Source organism: Scardinius erythrophthalmus (genome assembly GCF_964197995.2).
Source record: "Scardinius erythrophthalmus genome assembly, chromosome: 5".
Classification (NCBI taxonomy): Eukaryota; Metazoa; Chordata; class Actinopteri; order Cypriniformes; family Leuciscidae; genus Scardinius; species Scardinius erythrophthalmus.
This window is the reverse complement of record NC_138225.1, coordinates 6,690,453-6,711,795: the sequence shown is the minus strand read 5'-3', so window position 1 is coordinate 6,711,795 and position 21,343 is coordinate 6,690,453. Positions and strand designations below refer to the sequence as shown.

The 21,343-nt window shown below is 37.5% G+C and overlaps 1 protein-coding gene across 1 annotated transcript in view; it reads left to right on the top strand.

The window, feature by feature from the left end:
• Window positions 1–16,046, top strand: part of LOC308690893 (A disintegrin and metalloproteinase with thrombospondin motifs 12-like) — a 37,701-nt gene extending 21,655 nt beyond the window's left edge. The window contains exons 13-24 of the mRNA XM_081365669.1: window positions 1,441–1,574; window positions 2,496–2,616; window positions 2,793–3,037; window positions 5,333–5,474; window positions 5,648–5,774; window positions 6,988–7,198; window positions 7,826–8,725; window positions 9,365–9,517; window positions 9,591–9,764; window positions 11,073–11,219; window positions 11,620–11,773; window positions 13,488–16,046. Coding sequence (XP_081221795.1) covers window positions 1,441–1,574; window positions 2,496–2,616; window positions 2,793–3,037; window positions 5,333–5,474; window positions 5,648–5,774; window positions 6,988–7,198; window positions 7,826–8,725; window positions 9,365–9,517; window positions 9,591–9,764; window positions 11,073–11,219; window positions 11,620–11,773; window positions 13,488–13,603 — 2,624 coding nt within the window. The 3' untranslated portion in view covers window positions 13,604–16,046. The remainder of the gene's footprint in view (window positions 1–1,440; window positions 1,575–2,495; window positions 2,617–2,792; window positions 3,038–5,332; window positions 5,475–5,647; window positions 5,775–6,987; window positions 7,199–7,825; window positions 8,726–9,364; window positions 9,518–9,590; window positions 9,765–11,072; window positions 11,220–11,619; window positions 11,774–13,487) is intronic.
• Window positions 16,047–21,343: the final 5,297 nt, after the last annotated feature.

Here is a 21,343-nt window from a genome sequence, read left to right as displayed (position 1 = left end):
ATTCTTTAAATTAATAGAAAGTTCAAAAGAACAGCATTTATTTGAAATATAAATCTTTTGTAATATTATAAAATCTTACCCCAAATTTTCATTATTGTTTATCTATCTTAACTTTCATTAGCACATTAGCATATTGATGGCATCAAAGCTTGTATACTTAGATTAAAAGAATTTCATGGGTCATGAGGATCTGCTTCAGAAATAATTGTATGTAAACCTCTCTAGCTTATTCAAAATATTTTTTTGTCAGCCATATCATGTGGACTAAACCACACCTAATTTTTTGGGGCATGTAAGCCACCACCCCTGCTATTTCTTCTCAAGAACTGTTTGAATAAACACAACTTTCTACAGATCTGTAGCGCTATTAATGTTTGTTACCCTGAAGACTCGAGAAATGAAAACATGTGCTCTCTACAACTGAACAGCTGAGCCAAGACACTGAGTTAATGCACGCTGCGGCGGGTCGAGGCCTGTTGACATTAACATAAAACTCCTTACACGTGGCTGCTTACAGCTTTATAGAGTTTGTTGGTTCACTTTCAAGAATGCCCCACTTTTATTAGCCAGCTTTAGAGGTGTGTGGGTTCCTGACACAAATGTTTAGTCATTGTTGTTTGCTATGTTTAAGCAGTTGGAGCACAGCAGGAATTTTGGATTGTAGATTATAGCCTAAAGACTATTTGATGTTTGCATGGTAACAATATCTATTAATTATAAACTTTATATGGTCTTTTGGTAACTTAGATTTACAAAAAAAGTTCTGTGGCAGGCAGTACTATGGTATAGAATAGTATCTATGCCTAAACTACTGTTCAGAGGTTTGGAGTCAGTAAGATTTTTTTTTAATAAATATTTGTATTCAGCATGGACACATTAAATTGATCCAAAGTGACAGTAAAGACATGTATAATGTTACGAAAGATTTATAGTTCAAATAAATGCAGTGACTTTGACCTTTATATTCAGGATAAAGGATCCTGAAAAAATCGTGTCATGTTTTTCCACAAAAATATAAACTGTTTTCAACATTTATAATAGTAAAAATTGTTTCTTGAGCATCAAATCAGCATTTGAGAATGATTTCTGAAGGATCATGTGACACTGAAGACTGGAGTAATGATGCTGAAAATTCAGCTTTGAATCACAGGAATAATTTACATTTTACAATATATGAACATAGAAAACACTTGTTTTAAATTGTAATAATATTTCACAATATTACTGTTTTTACTGTATTTTTAATCAAATAAATGCAGCCTTGATGAGCATAAGAGACTTCTTTAAAAAACATTCAATAAAATCTCACTGACCTCAAACTTTTATGATACTTTCCATGATATTAAATGTATTAGTATAAAGGATTTTACAAACACTTATAGTGAAATTCTTCACTGTATCATACCGTAAATAGCAGGCCTGTCTCTCTCTCTCTCACAGCGCGTCCATGCGAGTTACACTGCAAGCCTGTGGATGAGGACTTTTCTGAGAAGATGTTGGACGCAGTCACAGATGGAACGCCCTGCTTCATGAACAACAACAGCAGGAACGTCTGTGTCAATGGTGTGTGCAAGGTAGTGTGGCTGGGTATGTCTTACTCAACCCAATTGTGCTTGTGTATTGATGTTTTGTCTGTTCTACAGCTGTGTATATCAGTGTATAACAAAGTATTTAGTGACACGTTCACATGTCTGAATGTCATTACACATTAAATGATCCAAGCTGCATCTGTGTTGCACAAGCTTCACTAACAACTTTTTTTCTGCATTATTATTGTTCAATGTTCTTTTCAGCTTCATTTTGAACTGTATTCACTACCATTCAAAAGTTTAGGGTTGGTAAGATTTCAAAAAAGAAAAAAAAAGAGAAAAAAAAAAGCTCACCAAGGCTGTAATTATTTGATCAAAAACTGAAATATATATTTTCCTTTAGAAATATTTATGACAATATAAATGTCTTTGTCACCTTTGGTTAATTTAATGCCTCCTTGCTTAATAAAAGTATTTCATTTCTTTCACACACACACAAAAAAATCTTACTGACCCCAAAATTTTGAACAGTAGTATATATTATCCAGATATGTCACCTACAGGTCCATTTACAGGTAAATCAACCTTAAAGTAATATTACATGCAATTTTTTTTAATTCTGTCATCATACTCACTGTTCTGCCTTAGGAAAGCCAGTCATACAGGTCTGGAACGACATAAAATGTTTAAATTATTTTCATTTTTGAGTGAATTATTTACAAACACATATATTGGATGGTCAACCGCAAGTAGGTGCATTTTTTTTTTGTCTCCTAATATTGGCCTTTCATGTTATGTGAAAAGTAAATTGTGTTTTTGTGCCATAGAACAACTATATATTGTGTGTGTGTGTGTGTGTGTGTGTGTGTGTGTGTGTGTGTGTGTGTGTGTGTGTGTGTGTGTGTGTGTGTGTGTGTGTGTGTGTGTGTGTGTGTGTGTGTTTGTGTTTGTGTAATCTTTCTCCAGGAGGTGGGTTGTGATTTTGGCATTAATTCTAATGCTAAAGAGGACAGCTGTGGCGTTTGTCTCGGTGATGGATCCACTTGTGAGACGGTGAAGGAGAACTTTGTGAAGCAAGATGGATTTGGTGTGTAGCACACATGAATTATATATTTATATGTATATTTATATATTTTAGAGATTAAATTACATTTAACAAATGATAAATTGAATTCTATATGTCCAGATGAATGTACTGTTTGTTGAAACTCCAATGTTTGAATGATGTCTTGTATGGTTTATAAGTGAGATCATGTGATTTAGGTTACATGGACCTGGTTTTGATTCCTAAGGGAGCTCGGGATATCTTCATACAGGAAGTAGAAGAGGCTGGGAATTTTCTTGCGATCCGAGCGGCTGATTCGGATGAGTATTACCTCAATGGGAATTACATCATTCAGTGGAACGGAGAGTATGAGGCAGGTGGCACAAAGTTTTACTATGAGCGGAGCGGAAACATGGAGAATCTCACCTCTGCAGGACCAACAACTGAACCTGTCCGGATCCAGGTATCTGCCTAAATGCATACAGCGGGGGAAATAAGTATTGAACACGTCATCATTTTTCTCACTAAATATATTTACAAAGGTGCTATTGACATGAAATTTTCACCAGATGTTGGTAACAACCCAAGTAAGCCATACATAGAAAGAAACAAACAAAAATAAGTTCAGAAATTAAGTTATGTGTAATAATGTGAAATGACTTAGGGAAAAAGTATTGAACACATGAAGAAAGGGAGGCGCAAAAAGGCATGGAAAGCCAAGACAACTGCTGAAAACTTACAGTAATTAAAAAGCAATCCAGCCCCCTGTCAGTGGACATTCATAACAGCTGGTTCAGTCCCAAATGATGGCCTACAAAAAGGTCTCATTGCCAAGGTGCCACACAAGACACATCTCATGATGGGTAAAAGCAAAGAGCTGTCTCAAGACCTTCGCAACCTAATTGTTGCAAAACATAATGATGGCATTGGTTATAGGCGCCATTCTAAGCTTCTGAATGGTCCGGTGAGCACTTTTGGGGCCATAATACGGAAGTGGAAAGACAATCATTTCACCATAAATTTGCCTCGACCAGTGCTCCTCGCAAGATTTCTGATAGAGGAGTGAAAAGAATAATCAGAAGAGTTGTCCAAGAGCCAACACCAAGTTGTATGGTGTTTTTAGGGTAATGTGCACTGCCATTTCTCCTCCAAATATGGTGTGTATTATGGCATCCAAACAGTTCAATTTTGCTCTCATGTGACCACACTATATTCTCCCAGTATTTCACTGGCTTTTCCAAATGTTGTGCAGCAAACTTTAAATGAGCTTCAACATGCTTTTTTTCAGTAATGGAGTCTTGCGTGGTGAGCGTGCATACAGGCCATGGCGGTGGAGTGCATTACTTACTGTTTTCTTTGAGACAACAGTACCTGCTATCTGCAGGTCTTTTTGAAGCTCTCCACAAGTGATCCTTGGCGCCTGGACAACTCTTCTGATTATTCTTTTCACTCCTCTATCAGAAATCTTGCGAGGAGCACTGGTCGAGGCAAATTTATGGTGAAATGATTGTCTTTCCACTTCCGTATTATGGCCCCAAAAGTGCTCACTGGACCATTCAGAAGCTTAGAATGGCGTCTATAACCAATGCCATCATTATGTTTTGCAACAATTAGGTTGCGAAGGTCTTGAGACAGCTCTTTGCTTTTACCCATCATGAGATGTGTCTTGTGTGACACCTTGGCAATGAGACCTTTTTGTAGGCCATCATTTGGGACTGAACCAGCTGTTATGAATGTCCACTGACAGGGGGCTGGATTGCTTTTTAATTACTGTAAGTTTTCAGCAGTTGTCTTGGCTTTCCATGCCTTTTTGCGCCTCCCTTTCTTCATGTGTTCAATACTTTTTCCCTAAGTCATTTCACATTATTACACATAACTTAATTTCTGAACTTATTTTTGTTTGTTTCTTTGTATGTATGGCTTACTTGGGTTGTTACCAACATCTGGTGAAAATTTCATGTCAATAGCACCTTTGGAAATATATTTAGTGAGAGAAATGATGACGTGTTCAATACTTATTTCCCCTGCTGTATATACCAAAGGAATTTTCTTGGTTCAACATCTTTTAAACCCTATAGACACCATCAGGTTTATAAAAACAAAGAAAAAATGTGAACTTACATTTAAAGACGTTCAAGAAATTCTTAAAGTAAAGGAAATGTAAAGCTAAAAAACAATAAATAATAATAATTATTTTAGTGTTTACGGATAGTTGCATCACATCCCTTTCTGGCACAGATATTTCTGTTGAGAACAGAAAAGGTTGGCAAATGATTTTATAGCACCATTCTCATACATGATACATAAAAATGTGAAGCCATTTACAATTTAATTCCTGTTGTATAAGTTCAAATCAGTGTGTATTTTGGCTTTTATTCTTGAGCTTTGCTTTGCCACATAGACTTTCATTTAAAAATGCAATTTTTGTTTGTATTAACACATTGAGTAAAGAGTCTGTGGCTTTACTTTGGTAATCAATTCTAGTGAACCTACAATATTTGTTTAATAAACCAATGGACAATTTGCCCAGAAAGCATTTTTGCTAGAATACCGGATTTTAATTCAATTCTCTGGTGAAAAACAAAATCATTATCGGGGCAGGCACAAAGAGTGTTTTTTATTTATGTGAGAAAGCATGAAAAATACCATGACAAATAAAGCCGTTGCGTCTTAGACTGGCCGCACTTGCAGAACAAGATGATTTCTTGAATACTGCGATTAAATGATAGATGTTTTTGTTTTAATTTGAAATGTTCAGTTGTTGTTCCAAGAGCTGAATCCTGGTGTCAAGTATGAGTACACCATTAAGAGGAGTCGCCCGCTGGGGAACGATATTCTGGAACCTGAATATATCTGGAAATACGGAGCCTGGACTGACTGCAGCACCACCTGCGGGCTTGGTATGGAGATTTTCTTTACTTTTCATTACAGTCCATACTTAAATTGACTCATTTTTGGTTCCAAACAATTGAATCGCAGTAGTTACTGGGTTTGTTGTTGTTTGAAATATTCTCCCATTATTTAGATATCTTTGAAAGCTGATAGATCTGATTTTTTTTCTCTCTCTGTATAGGTGAGCAGCATCAACCTGTGCGCTGTTTCGAGGCAGAGGTTGGCGTGGTTGAAGAAACACTATGTGACCCCAGTACGCGTCCTGATGACAAGCATCGCAAGTGCAAGAACATGGACTGCCCTGCAAGGTACGGTAATGTATAAATAATGGCTATGTGTTAAAGGAACACGCCAACTTTTTGGGACTTTATCTTATTCACCGTATCCCCCAGAGTTAGATAAGTCCATACATACCCTTCTCATCTCCGTGCGTGCCGTAACTCTGTCTGACGCACTCACCACTAGCCTAGCTTAGCACAAAGACTGGAGGTAAACGGCTCCAGTTAGCATACTGCTCCCAATAAGTGACAAAATAACGCCAACACAGCAAAGTATACTGTTCTGATAACTGTATCCCATAATACAGCATGTCGTTTCCAGCGTGACAAAATAACCAGAAATCATATCAGTGAGCTTTTAAAAAATCTTTTTCTTGAACCCTAGATTATAAAAAATATTTTTTTTTCTTTAAAAAGAAAACTTTTATATTTGCGTATTTCATACCGTTTCAAATATAATATAGGCCACAAACAGTATACAACATTGAAAAGGGGGCCTCATTATTCATTAAAATAGGCTAAAACAACCAAAAATCTAGATATTTATTAGTATTTGGTTATTTTTATAATGAATATACATCTTTCTAGTTATGCCAAGCACTAAAATATTTTATTGGGGAGAAAACAAGGCTGTGAGGTATAGAATACATATGTGTATTTTGGCTTTTATTCTTGAGCTTTGCTTTGCCACATAGACTTTCATTTAAAAATGAAATTTTTGTTTGTATTAACACACTGAGTAAAGAGTCTGTGGCTTTACTTTGATAATCAATTGTAGTGAATCTACAATATTTGTTTAATGAACCAATGAACCAAATTTCGTTCAATGGATTGTACTGTTGTTTAAAAACATAGCATTTATTCAGCTTGTAAAAATTGAGTTGTAAAAATTACATGATCTAGGATCTTTATTCAGTGTACGCAATTGTAAAGGCTGTTACGGAGACCCTGAGTGGAAAGAAATATGAGATGGGAGGAAAAATCAATGTTTTTGCGTTCCCCAAGAAAGAAGTTTCTCAGGGGAGAGAATGCAAAAGCATTGCCAAATAATTTTAACTCCCATCGCATATTTTTTTTGTTCACCATGTACATTTAGGGGCTCCTCAGGCTGTAAGTCTATCCCTCACAGCCTCATTTCCATCCGTGTTAAATTTAATATGGTATCTAACCTGGCTAAGGTTTATTGGGGGCCTTGAAGTCAAAAAGGTTGAGATACACTGGCCTAAACCCTCGCTGACTTCAGGTGGTGGCTGGGAGGATGGCAGACATGCTCAGCTACATGCGGTCCAACCGGAGTGAGAAAGCGCACCATTCTGTGTGTACGTACGGTGGCCGGAGAGGAACGCGTTCTGCACCCTGGGGACTGTAAGCAGCTGCCCAAATCCAAAACTGTCTTACCTTGCAACCGAGATGTACCGTGTGGGTCAGAATGGACTGTGGGGAACTGGAGCGAGGTGGGCTGTTTTATTGCAAATTAACCTGATTGATGTTCTTTATGTAAGAGCTCTTATAAGAGCCCCTAAAGGGACATGGGAATTGCAAAAAAAATGGAAATGGTAGGAAAAATTATATATCAATGCTTTTGCGTTCGCTCGCAAAATTTTAGCACTGTCGGAAATATAATTTCTCCTAGCATCTTATATATTTTTTCTATCATCATGTCCCTTAGGGTCTCCGCATCAGTTGCATGTTTTGTGGATTGTTTGGAATTGTTTTTTTACTTTGAATTGAAAAAGGCCAAAAATCACAGTAAAAGTCATAAAATCATAATAAAAATATCATAAAACTGGTGTCTGTATATGTACTTAGACAGATAGATAGATAGATAGATAGATAGATAGATAGATAGATAGATAGATAGATAGATAGATAGAGATGGATGGATGGATGTGCATTATTCCAAGTCTTCTGAAGTCATGCAATAGCTTTGGATGAGGACAAGACCGAAGTTCAAGTTGTTTTTTGCCTGTCAAATCTCATTCATGTATGCACATATTTATGTCACTTTTGCGTAGTAATTAGTTGCACTGTCATATTATTTCATTTTTGTGTTACTGGAATATATGATTGTCACCCCGCAGTGCTCTCTGTCTTGTAATGGAGGAATACAGTCCAGAACCGTCAAGTGCGTTGCAAAACAACCCAGCCAGTGCAACCCTTCCAGTCGGCCTCGTTCCACAAACTTCTGTAACCTCCAGAGCTGCAGACCACGGTTCCGACCTAGAGTCCCTCCTAAAATCCCAACGCTGGCCCCCGCCACCCAAACACCAGGATATAGCACCACTATCGTTCCTCCAAAAACCCCTACTCCCATAACGACACACACCAACACTTCCCCAACATCCACAACATCTGATATCATCCATGAAGATGACCAAGACTTTATCTTGGTGAGGGATGGTCACAAAGACAATGATGGTCGGGGAGCGGATCCCACAAATACCAATGACCGGGGAACTCCTGAGGACGAGGAGGGAAGCACAGACCTGCAGCCTCCGGATAAAAGCTACACAACGGGTTATGATTACATAGTAGAAGATCCAACTGGAGAAGAAAGAGCGCGTCATGATGATATGTTTACCAGCCCTCCTGAAGAAGTCCCCACATCCACTGTCCGACCAACCACAACCGGAGCACCAGTGCATACTATCACTGACACAACAAATCCACCCTCTACCAGTAGAACCCAATACATTGATCTCACAACACATCAGTGCTCTAAAACAAGCCCGTTTGAGCTAAATACCACCCCAAAACCCAAAGTGCCACTTTTAAATACTCAAAGTCCCCAAGCAACTTTTCCTACAGTGAAGATACTGAAGAAGGCCTCACAAACATTGAAAGGTCCCAGCAAAGGCAAGGCGCCTAAAGCTCTCAGGCAGAGGCCGGAGACGGCGAACACCACCGATGACTATGGGAACCTGAATGCACGAGATCCCATCAGGAGGAGTGCGTTTTGGGAAGTTGGCAACTGGAGTGATGTAAGAATGAAAACTTAATTAGTCGATGTCTAAGGTGATCATCTGCCTCTCGTTGCATTACCTGCAAAAGAATTATAACTAGATGTGCATTTCCAGAAAGAAACAGCAATGCTTGTGTTGCAGCAAAATAATTGTGTTAAAGGTTTAGGGAAGTTTAGGTTTTAGACTTTGAATGGCATGATGCTGTTGTTGTTCTCATGAACTTCTTCCTCAGTATTTTTGTCTTGTTTTTCAGTACAAATATCTGAATGTTCTTGAATCAAGATATATTTACATGAGAAGCAAAATAAGTCTTTTTCTGATGATTATATATAAATATTAAGTGAGTTTATGCCTAAAATGGGGGGAAAAAAATCTGCTAAATTCATTTTAGTTTTCTTACCCCGTTTTAAGCACAAACTCAATTTTGATATATTTCTGAGAAAACAAGACATTTTTTCAGGATTTTTTGATAAAAAAGTCTTCACTGTCACTTTTGATCATTTTAATAATAGAAGTATTACATTTATTTAAAAAAAAAAGAAGAAAAATTATACTTACCCCAAACTTTTGAACATTGACCCCCAAACTAGTGTAGCTGTTTATTTAGGCTTGAATCACTTGCAGTTATGCAGTCTCCAATGTGTTTTTTTTCTTCAGTGCTCCACTACGTGTGGTCTTGGAGCGGTGTGGCGGTCTGTAACCTGCAGCTCAGAGCGTGAGGAAGACTGTGCCAGTGTGAAGAAGCCAGAACCTGCCCGACGATGCAACTTGCAACCCTGCGCCATCTGGAAGAGTGGTAACTGGACCAAGGTAAAGCCACGTTTTCAAGCGAAACCTTAATTACTGTATGCTGTTCTGAAATGTGATATCTCCCTCTCTTTAGTGTCCTGAAGGCTGTGTGACTGATATGAAGCATCGAGAAGTGCAGTGCATCGACACTCAGAGCGGACGACCATTGAGGCCGTTTCACTGTCAGGCTCTGTCATATAAACCACCCAGCAGTCTGCCCTGCACAAGCCGGCCCTGCCTGCAGTGGACGCACTCGCCCTGGGGAGAGGTACTAAACTGAGGATGCACACACTAATGTGTCCGCCGGATCCAGGCCATATCCAGACCTGATGAAGGACCTGCGCCTGGACACGGCGACAACGCAGTCCTGAAGTGTCAACTAGTCTCTCTCCTGTGAAGGCCTCCTTCCCTTTACCTCTGTACAGATAAAACGTTGTCAAAATGATTCCAGTTCACATGGATACGCGGAAGCGACAAAAAAATCTGTATTATGATTATTTAAGGCCAGACAAGTAATTTGGTGGTGTCAATTTGTAAAGAAGGAATACACGCCTGCGCACATATATATTCAAACACGCATACCTATAGACTGAACACGTAGTACGCATGTGCACGGCGTCAGCATTCTCGAGGATTCGCGTTTTTGAAGTTCGCGCGGAGATGATAACGGTTTTCAAAATTTTTCATTTCAAGGTTTGTGTTCTCGAGCCAGCAAGCTCTGTTGTTGTGCGAATGAGCGGGCCGGAGTGCGTTAAGGGTTTTCTGTTAGAACGGTGTCGTGTTAGCGGCCCCTAAGTTAATAACTAATGATCGTTGCGACGGAAGTGAATCAATCAAAACTAACTTTAGCTGGACAATAACTTTATTCTAGAGCTGCTGTAAAGCCAAAACAATCTCGGTTACTTTAATTTCCTATTATCAATGTAAAGCTGCTTTGAAACAATCTATATTGTTAAAAGCACTATGTAAATGAAGGTGACTTGACTTGACTTAAAGGGTTAGTTCACCCAAAAATGAAAATTCTGTCAGTAATTACTCACCCTCATGTTGTTCCAACCCCGTAAGACTTTCGTTCATCTTCGGAACACAAATTAAGATATTTTTGATGAAATCTGAGAGCTGGATCACTCCTTCATAGGCCTATGGACACGTTAACTTGCTGGCCCAGAAAATGTATTAAAGACATCGTTAATATAGTCCAAGTGACTCCAGTGGATCAATCTTAAGTTTATAAAGCGACGAGAATACTTTTTATGCGCAAAAACAAACAAAAATAACGACTTTATTACACTTTTCATTTCCTTCTCTCTGGACCTCGAGTTTTTTTTACGTAGTGTAATAGCGTAGCGCGTCTCTGTTTCACGTCAAAACTCTGAACATTTAAATACAAAAAAACAATACACAAAAATAATGTATAAAATAAAATTTTCAGTCTCAATCTAGGGCATGCTTTATTCCAGATTAAAATGTTAAAGTTTGAAACTTTTTGAGGTCATGCACATTGTTATTATGATATCGTATTACCATATATATACAAATCTAGTCTAGATAAATGTTTTTCATCTGTGATTGACAGTGCTCTAAAAGTTGTGGGCAGGGAGTGAAGGAAAGACTTGTGCACTGCCCCGAGTATCAGCGCTGCAACATCACGCTCAAACCCTCCAGCACTGAGTCCTGTCGTCTGCAGCCCTGCACCGGCTGGGCCCCCGAAGCCTGGGCTCAGGTAAAACACTGCACAAACCTCACTCTTCATTTATACAAAAGAGGAAATGTGGTGTTTGACTTGAGATCATGATGAATGCAATGTGTTGATGCACTATTAGTAATATAAATTTTTTTAATGAATGCTTTTATTCAGCATGGATGCATTAAAATTTTAAGTTGTAATAATATTTCACAGTATTACTGTTTTTACTGTAATTTTGATTAAATAAATGCAGCCTTGGTGAGCATAAGAGACTTCGGTAACACTTTACAATGAGGTTCCATTTGTTAACATTAGTTAATTCATTTACAATCCATGATTTGTGTCTCTATTCCAGAGAACATTTTATTGGACAAAAGTTGGTATACATCCATCTCTGTGCATCCATGATGTCATCCTGGTTTTTATTGATTGACAGTGCTCCAGTAGTTGTGGTGGAGGGGTTCAGAAGAGAGCGGTGAGGTGCGTGAACCAGGAGTCCGGCGAGGAAGAAAAGGCGTCACTTTGTGCAAATAACAATAAACCTGACAGTGTGCAGAACTGCAACCCAGAGGAGTGCAAAACTGATTTAGGTAAACTCAGTTAAATAATATCCTTCATAATTTATGATTAACATACAGTGTCCCCTAAATATGTTTGGACACTTAATAGTGCTTGAATGTCATTGCATAACAAAATATCAAACAAATACTGCAAGATATTCTCTTCACTCTTATTTTTTCTTCATCATTTTTGCTCAGTGCCTTTTAATCAGCATGTTGATTTTTAGTGGATGTATGAAGTCAGTTTTTCTCAAACAAGTTCCCAAACAGAGAAACCACAGGTTTAGTTCATTACATTACCTATCAGCATGATCCACTATACACTGCAGTTAAACGCTTTCTATTGGAAACAAGACCTAAATATTGCAACCTGCATCTGCCTACTTTTAATAACTCCATAAACTGGATCGCTTTATGAGCCAAGCGTTAACAAGTCTCAAAACGTGTATAATAAGTGTACATGGCAACACTTCAAGCCTTACAAACATAAACAGAACATGATGCCTCCGTCCGTAGACTGTGGTTTGTTTAAAATTACAGAACACAAGTGTTTGGTTAGTTGTGATATTACTTTTCAGTCAAAAAGATAGATGATACCAAACACACAAGACTCCAGAACATTGCTATGGTTACCATACTGTCAATCATCTGTCATTTTGGAAGTTATTTGTGTTCCGTACACACACGGAACGCTAGAGATTCACTCCTATATTTACTCTCATGTTTGGTTTAATTAAAATGAACCCTGGTGCCATTGCTCTGTTAGTGCGGTTCATTTGAATAAGTGTGAACGCTCCCATCTGAACCCTGGTGTCACCAAACAAGCGGACCGAGACGCTGAAAAGATGGGTCTCCCAAACGATCTCTGATGCGGTTTGACTAAAATATGAACGCAACACAGACCAAAGACATAAACAAACCAAAAACGGAACATGATGTTACAAGATGCGACCCTAAAAAGGACAGAATGCTCAAGCATACCTGTTTTTTCTCGTCATAATCGCGAGATTGTCCATCACAGTTCAGTACAGCCATCAGAACCAGTAGATCTCTGTTTGTGTGTGTGACGGAGGGATTTCTGCCGCTGTTTTGACTCCTTTACACATTTATAAGCTCTTCACGAGTTCTCAGCTGGTCAAAACACCATCATATGTAGCTACGCACATACAACAAGCACATTTATCCCAGAACACGGCATTGGTTTGGATGTTCTGTAAATTCCATGTCATAAAAGCCAACCAATCAGGTTGTGAACATATCCCTGTGCCTTAAGGTTGAGTGTTAAAATGCCAATGTGAACGCTAAGCGAACCAGGACTAATTTTTTTTTCTTTTTTCGGTCTGTATCAAATGAACCAAGCGAACTACAAGTGTGAACACCCTTAATGCGGTTGTCACTCCAAAAAATTTACTTATTGTTATTTTAGTGAAAACTTATTTTTGTAAAATGGTTTGCTTCAAAAGTCTGCTTTCTTTCTGTAAAATAAGTTATTTGATTTAATGTTTTGCTATCTAATGCAATGACAATTCTCTTTTATACATTTGTATGCATGGCTTTCATGTGCCATTGTATGAAATCTTTTTTTGTGTAAGAGACCAACGATTGATCTCCTTACCCAAGACATTGTGGAAAACAGTGTGCTACCATAGATCACTCATTTTAATGAGCTGCTCCATGTCTTTATAGTTTATTTTTAAAGCCCCTTAAATATTTTTGTTGTTTTTTTCCCTCTTCTTCTTTGCAGGTCTAGTTTGCAAGAAAAACAGCATGTCGACACGTTTCTGTGAGAAACTCAAGCTGCTGGGTCGCTGCTCCCTGCGCTCCATCCGTAAGCAGTGTTGTGTCACTTGTATGATGTAACACTTGCAGAGGTCAGGCTTGGGTCATCGACCAAAAGCGCAAACTACTGGACTTGCTGCGGGCAGGGTTCACGGTGCTCTAGAAATGCAGAAGTCCCTCTCAAATATATGAAAATATGAGGTTTTTACTTGAACAAATTAATCCTGGGCATGTTTCCCTCCATTTGTTTCAAAGTGCATCATGAAATGCATCCGGACACATCAAGCTTTAGTTACAGGATTCATCATCAGTTAGACAGTTAACCTATGTATTGTTTTTTGCACTCATTTTATGTCATTATTTTAACCCAAAACGGTGCGTTTTGACAGGTTTACCAGTCAAGAACTGGTTGAACACATAGCAAGACACCTGTTTTTACAGAACCATTATTTAAAAATCATGGATCAGTTGAAACTGCCATGAAGGGAGCAAAACCTTTGCATGTACAGACTAATATTCAGGTTATTCATTAAAAACAGTAGTTTTTATCTGATGTGTCATGTGACCACTGTCTGATGAACATTAACGTTTTCACAGTATAAGGGGAACATGTTTTTCCATTCCACTGCGGTGCTTTTCCATTGTTTTCTATGTAAACACGAGCTAAAAGGACAAGTTTAATTTTTGATTTCGCATCTCACGCTTGACACGCCATTGTAAAAATGCACCTCTCAAGTTAAAAGCAGTTCAACTTTTAAAAAAAAAATGTTTTTTTGTTTTTCCACTGACCTGCATTTAACCGCAAAAACTTGTTTTGTGTGAAACAGCCCTAAATGTGCAGTTCTTAAATGATTGTAGTTTTATGAACTTATTTTGCACAAACCTAAAGTTAATAAAGGGTTTCTGCAGGTTTAATGAATGTAAATTTAAGACTTAAAAAAAACCTTTTTAAGTCTAAGTAAAGAAAACGCATATCAGATTATATAACAGATATCAGACATTACGTTTTAATTCATTTTTACAAAAAAGTAGCTTGAAAACCTGTGCTTTCAACCATCTAGAATATGGAAATATCTTTTACTCACACTGCAAAAAAATATATACTGTATATATGTCTTCTTCAATATTTTTTTTTTTTTCCAGTGCAAATGTTTTAAGATTCCTAAATCAAGATGCATTTACTGAAGATTCAAAATGACAAAATAAGTCCTAGTTTTATGCATAAACTCACTTAATTTTGCTCAGACTTTTGTGTTGGAAAACAGGCCAAAAATATTGAGGAAGTTATTATTTGCAATGCATGCTACATTTACTGCCATTAAGACTTTCTGCTCTGACTGAAGACCCTTCATTTGTGTAAGCGCAAATGAAGACTTTTAAAGACCTTTTTAGATCCACAGAAACCCTGTAATACAATAATTTGTGAATGTATGAATCAGTTTATGTAGAATTTTTAACAGATTAACCCAAAATATTATTATACAGCATATTATTAGGCTGCATGAAAAATTGAGAACATACATTTGATTTCCGAGTTATGATCTCAGGTTTTTTTTTTGCAAAAATTGCTTCACTAAGCAAATAACATCACTAACATCTCAACATAAACTGAGAATTTTAACACTTTTTTTTTTCTCTGCTACTTTTGTTGATTATTCGTTTCATTCTGTGAATATTGTCATAAAGCTTTTCATTCAAGCTGTTTATTTTTCCTGCATTGCTATAAACAAAAGATTCATAATTGTAAATGCACCAAAAAACACAAAGTAAATGACTGTAAAGTAACAAAAATGCAAAAAGTAAATGACTTTGAAGTAACATGCTGTTTAAAAAGAAGAGAAATGGTACTTTAAGCAGTGTGTATTTGTAACTTCATTCTCCTCCAACCATTAATAATGGATGTTTTTAAAATAGTTCTTGTCATCCAGTGAATCATTTTTAGTATTGTGATGAAATGCAAGTAAAATTATTTAGGTACAAATAAAATAAAATTAAATCCAAAGGAGCCAGCAGCATCAGAATTTTGGGTTTATGAAAGATCTAGTTTAGTTTCCATACAACTATTGTTATTTTAATAAATAAATAAAAATGATTCCTAACAAAACACAACCATAACTAGATTTTTTATAAGTTGTTTATAAGGTAGATTTGGGTTATCTGCACTGTATTTGTGGTAGGGTTTTCTAGTTAATGTCATATGAAAATATGGATCAAACGTGAATATTGTGCTCGTGTGGCTCATGGGAGCCTCGTGGTGCTGTAAACTGTTGGTGCTCTGTGCTTGTGAAGATTCAAGCGTTTAAGACATTGTTAACAAGTTAAATGCACATTACACTGAGGATGGAGGTGTTGCAGGTCAATCCTCTGAACGTTTTATACTGCTCATCTGTACTGCTGATATGATCATCAATAAATGCAGTCATGATGCGCGCAAGATCTTTTGTCTGTTGTTTGATGATTTTCCTGATTGCTTTCAGATCATTCTGAGACCGTGTGTGAGATCCAAGCTCTGTTCCCAAACCTAGCGAGCTGCCCTTAAAGATCTGTATAGTACCCTTAATATTCCCATTCATTTCAATGGCATTTGCTTGACCCTGTGTCAGTTCTGTAAAAGGTACTGTAGGCAACAACATTGTGATGATGACTTTTAAGACCTTTTTAAAGTCTACATCCTAGGATTCATTGTGTGCAAAAAAATATTATCCAAGGATGGAAAACGGAAATATAAATGTTGATTGAAAATATATTTAAAAGTGCACTATGTAACTTTTGGCCCTCTAGTGGTTAAAAATAAAACTTCATGCATTTTGCAGAAGAACATTGTTTTGGTTGTGCTTCGGCTCTGACTGTGTGGATGAATATGGTTATCCGACTGCTCATAAAAGATTCACTACTAGGCTTAAGAGATATAATCAGTTTAGATGGAAGGGATCTCAAGCTGACTAGCTGAAGACATTACTGTATCTTTACCCGTTAATAGACACGTTAAAAATAAATCCCAGCACAGCGTTACAACCACCATAATGAAATGAGCCTTCACAATAGATAATGCTTTACAGAGAGAGCTATATATGGCAATTTATCTGTTCAATAAAATACCATACTCCCCTGTTGAGTAATAAAAACGCCATCATCTCCGCATCGCTTTTACAATATTTTAAATTCATCAGTTCTCTCAGAAAAGCCAAGCCAATGTTGATTCTTGTTTTATTACGAGCTCTGTCTCGTTCTCTTTTTTCTCTCTCTCCTCAGTTCTGCTTTTTGTTTTTGTTTTTAAAAAAGTTTTTTAAAAGCGCTATATAAATTAAGATGACTTGACTATTGAAAATATTTTCAAAAAATTTTCATTTCTAAATAAAATTGATTTTATGGATATTATATTATAAAATGTAATTATCTCTATTATTTCCATTTCAAATAAATGCTGTTCTTTAGAACTTTCTATTCATCAAAGAATGAGAAAAAAAAAATTTATCACTGTTTCCACAAAAAGCACTGTTTCCACAACTGTTTTAAATTTTTTTAAATTAAATGAATGATTTCTGAAAGGATCATCTGACACTGAAGACTGGAAACCGAGTAAGAAGGTGGCTGGCCGCACACTGAATTCAGGACAGACTACAGAAGTCTATCAAACATTTTTTTTTCTGGATTGCATAGTGCAAAAAGTATTAAAAACAAATGAACGAAAGCAAACGTTACAGCACATTGCCATCTTCAGTACTCAACTGAAGACTGGAGTAATGATGCTGAAAATTCAGTTTGATCACAGGAATACATTACATTTTAAAATATATTCTAATAGAAAACCGTAATTTTAAATTGTAATGATATTTCACAATATTACCAGGGGTTAAAGTGAAAAAAAATCCTGAGCCTGAAAATTTTTTGGGAGGCGCGGGTGGGGGGGGGGGGGGGTGGGGTGCGGTGCGGTGCCTTGGGCTTCATTGGCACCATTTATTTTCAAGCATGTTAATGGCATATTTTTATGAATAAAGACCAGTATCACTGATATAGCTACTTATGTCTCTTTGTCCAAAATTTGAAACATTTATTAGGCTTAAAAAAATATAACAACTTTTAATTTAAGTAAACTTAAAACAATCATCACTTAAACCCATAATAAATGTAATATTTACCTGTACCTTACCTGTCTAACCAATGTGAATATAGAAATTGAATACGTTTATAAAACAGTCCGCACTGCATAAATTATAAATGAAAAATAGATTAATCCTTAAGCGTTTGGCAGTTAGTAATTTTCTCTGTTCCCATTGTTCTTTGGTTAACTTTACTAACAGAGAGAATTGCTGTCACTTACCAGCCGCTGCTGACAGGATCTCACGCATTCTCTACTCTTTACGAACTATTTAAGATTGTATTTAACTCATTTTACTGTTCTTGTGAAGATACTCGACAAAACTGACAATTTGACATAGCCTAAATGTGTGTGTTATGGTTCGTACAAGCGCGAAAGGGAACTCGATGGCGCGCTGTCGACTGCGAATGCGATACTGGCGCGCGTCTTTCTGTGTGTGTGTGTCAGGACTCAGGAGGACATTCATTCACTGACAGCGCTCTTTTGTCTTCTCGCGCATTGATAGTTTAAAACATTTGCGTGAAGGAGAGCATGATCATATAACCCAAAGGATGACAGAAAGAACAGACGCTGCGATAAATATTTTAATACGTTAAAGCTGGACAAATTAATCGCATGCGTTTACTTTGACAGCACTAACGTTAGGCTACTTGTTGTACATTGCTGACAGAAAATGCTGCGGTTTAAAGTGGACTCGTTTTCATGGTAGGTCTACACAGAATGTGTTTTTTTTTTTTTTGTAAGCTACACAGAATATTTAATTAAATATTCAAATGAAAAATTTAGCCAAGTCTGAAGTTACCAAGGAGCAGCATATGTTAACGTTAGCTCAGTTATCAACAGGTGTAGACAGAAAAGATGATTATCCTGACCTGAGCTAATTTACTGAACCAACTCACACCTCTCCTTTCTTTCTTTCTTTTCATCCATGATGACATTAAGTCACGTACCGTTACCTGTTGTTTCTGGCGTTTCATCGCTGTCTGTGCTGCAACCGCTAAGTTACTCGCTCATTAGAACATTCAGTGAGCTATTTTACACAGGCTCGGTCCTGCTCCGAGTCCTCCATGTCAATGACGGCGTGCGGTTAAACATGATAACAAACGAATTTGAGTGGGGGTGGGGAGGACAACGGGATTTTGGAAAGTGTCCCCATAGGAAATTACGCCCGTGCAGGACATCATCCCCAAGCATCATGAACTAGCGCTCCTTTCCCCCACAACGTTAACGTGACGTATACATCTCAATCACACTGTGTTGCCAGGCCCCGCCCTGCTCTGCTTCTGATAGGCTTGTAACGTTAGTAGAGCTGCGTTTCTTTCATATGATTGGTAGGTGAAATCAATTGACTCGAAAATATTAAACCGCATGCAAGATTCAAATTTATTTATTTTTCTTCCTCACGGCCGCACGCCGGAGATCCGGCACAGTGCCGGAATACTTTAAGCCCTGTATTACTGCTTTTGCTGCATTTTTAATTAAACTAAATTCAGATTGGGATACCTTTTACCTGTGTGCTATAGGATCATGATAATCCAATGGTATCCCAATATTACTAAAAGGTTTTGAAGAACTCACTGATGGGTTGATCCAGAAAAAAAAAACACAATTGGTTTTTATAATCTAATCCGTTTACAGAATCTTTTTTTTCTTCTTCTTTTGAGCGACCAATTTTCAAGATTTGATCCAATCAAATTACTTTAGAACAACAGGTCCATGGCCTAAATAAAAATTTGGTGTGGCTTCAGACCTTTGATACCAATGTAAGTATTGGTTGCTCTTAACGTCAAGAGGTTTAGACAGGACATGCAGAAATATTGTGGGTTTTTTTCAGAAACTTGTATAAATGTAGCCTGCCACTCACCCACTGTTTGTTCTTTACCAACACTTTTTCAGGTCACCGTAAAATGGGAAGAGGTGACTCTGCAATCCAAGCCATGCCGAATCAGGCTCCATTACAGAGGTCGGGTTGAATTAGGCCAGATTTGGCAGGTTCTTCTATCCCTTATAACTTGAAACCCACTTGGCACCACAGCACTGTCAGCTAGGTCACAGAACGATCACATTTGTCAGCACTGTCACACCATGCTGGTGCCCTAGATTTCATGCGCTTCATGACAAAGCGCATTACTTAACCTTGATTTTAGCTCAGTTATATAATCACACATTACCGTAATGTGCTTCCAGCAAAAGAGGTCCGGATACAGAGGTACGACTCTTGAATGGCAGTGTGGCGACTTCCCTTTCCTGTGTACCACTAAATAATTCAGACATCCAGTCAGAGCGAGAGACCTGATTCAACGGTCCTGATTAAACTAAAAGCAGATCACTCCATAATATTAGTTAACTAGAACAACTTGTCTAGCTTTACACCTTGGACCGACTGGTGACACGCACGTCACTCACTACAATATCATGACCACACAGCGCTTGTAGAGTCAACAAGTTCAATTCAGTGTATAATTAGAGAGTTTACGGGCTGACTTGGGTTAGGATGAGTTTATTTTATATCTGTTGATTTACAGATGATGTAAGTTCAGGTCAACTGATCAAGGATTACATGACAAGCATGTCCAGAAGCAGGAAAACAAGAAACCATCACTGCAAACCGACACCCCGACACCTTCAGTGGACACTCGCCTCATCAAATATTTACATTTAGTGACTGGCAAAACTGCTCAGGGCCAGAATGGACGAAGACGAAGAGATTTCAGAGCCAGATTCAAATTCCCTTACTCTAAGTCTTAAACTTGACTGTTTATGCTACAAACATGGATGACACCTTAACATGGACCCACCTTAACAGTCTCAGGTGTTCCCAGAATGTGTCAGTGAAGTTTCAGATCAAAATACCCCATAAATCATTTATTATGCCATGTTGTAAATGGCCATTTTTAATTTGAAGCAAAAACATGTTTTTTTTTCGTGCATGTATCTTTAAATGTAAATGAGCCGCTGGTTTGCGCTCATGGGAGTCAGATTTTACATACTGTACCAGACGTTATCAAGAAAGTTGCGAAAGGTAGTGGAAGGACAGTGATGTGTCAGAGCTCATATTACAGTGACAGCTCAACATGAGGGCTCCTATCATAAATGTTTAAAACCTGCTCTTTTTTCGTATTCTCACTATGTTTTTTATATTGCCTGCGCTTAAATTCACTGACTTTGGCAGTAGATCAAACTATAAATGAACTTGTAAACGCATACTTAAAAGTTTTCCGTGTTTACTTTCTTTTGCACATGTGGTTCAGTCTAGAACCATGATCTGTTCACACTAGGATCTGATATTGGCCACATTTAAAACAACAATGTGAACAGCTATACAAAAAACAAAAAAATCGGATATGAGCAAAAATTGAGTACTAAGCCTTGCAAGTTCTCTTTCACGTCTTATTGCGCTTAAACTATCAAATACACACAAGGTTATGTCAAAAACACACAAAGTTCACGTAAACACAGCCGGTTATGTCTGTGAATGTAAACAGCAGGGAAAGAAATCCCATGTGTATATTAGATCTGTGTACACAGCGTAATATACAGTACCTACTGCTATATATGCTGTTATGAATCAAACAGCAAAAGAAAAACAGAAAATCACTCACTGATCTTGACTGATTAACTTTAATAGCTTTAAAAAGAATAAATGTCTTACTTGAATGCTGCTGTGAAATGTTCTGGCGAGGAGATAAACAAACATGGCGGACTGTGTGAAGTTTCACTCT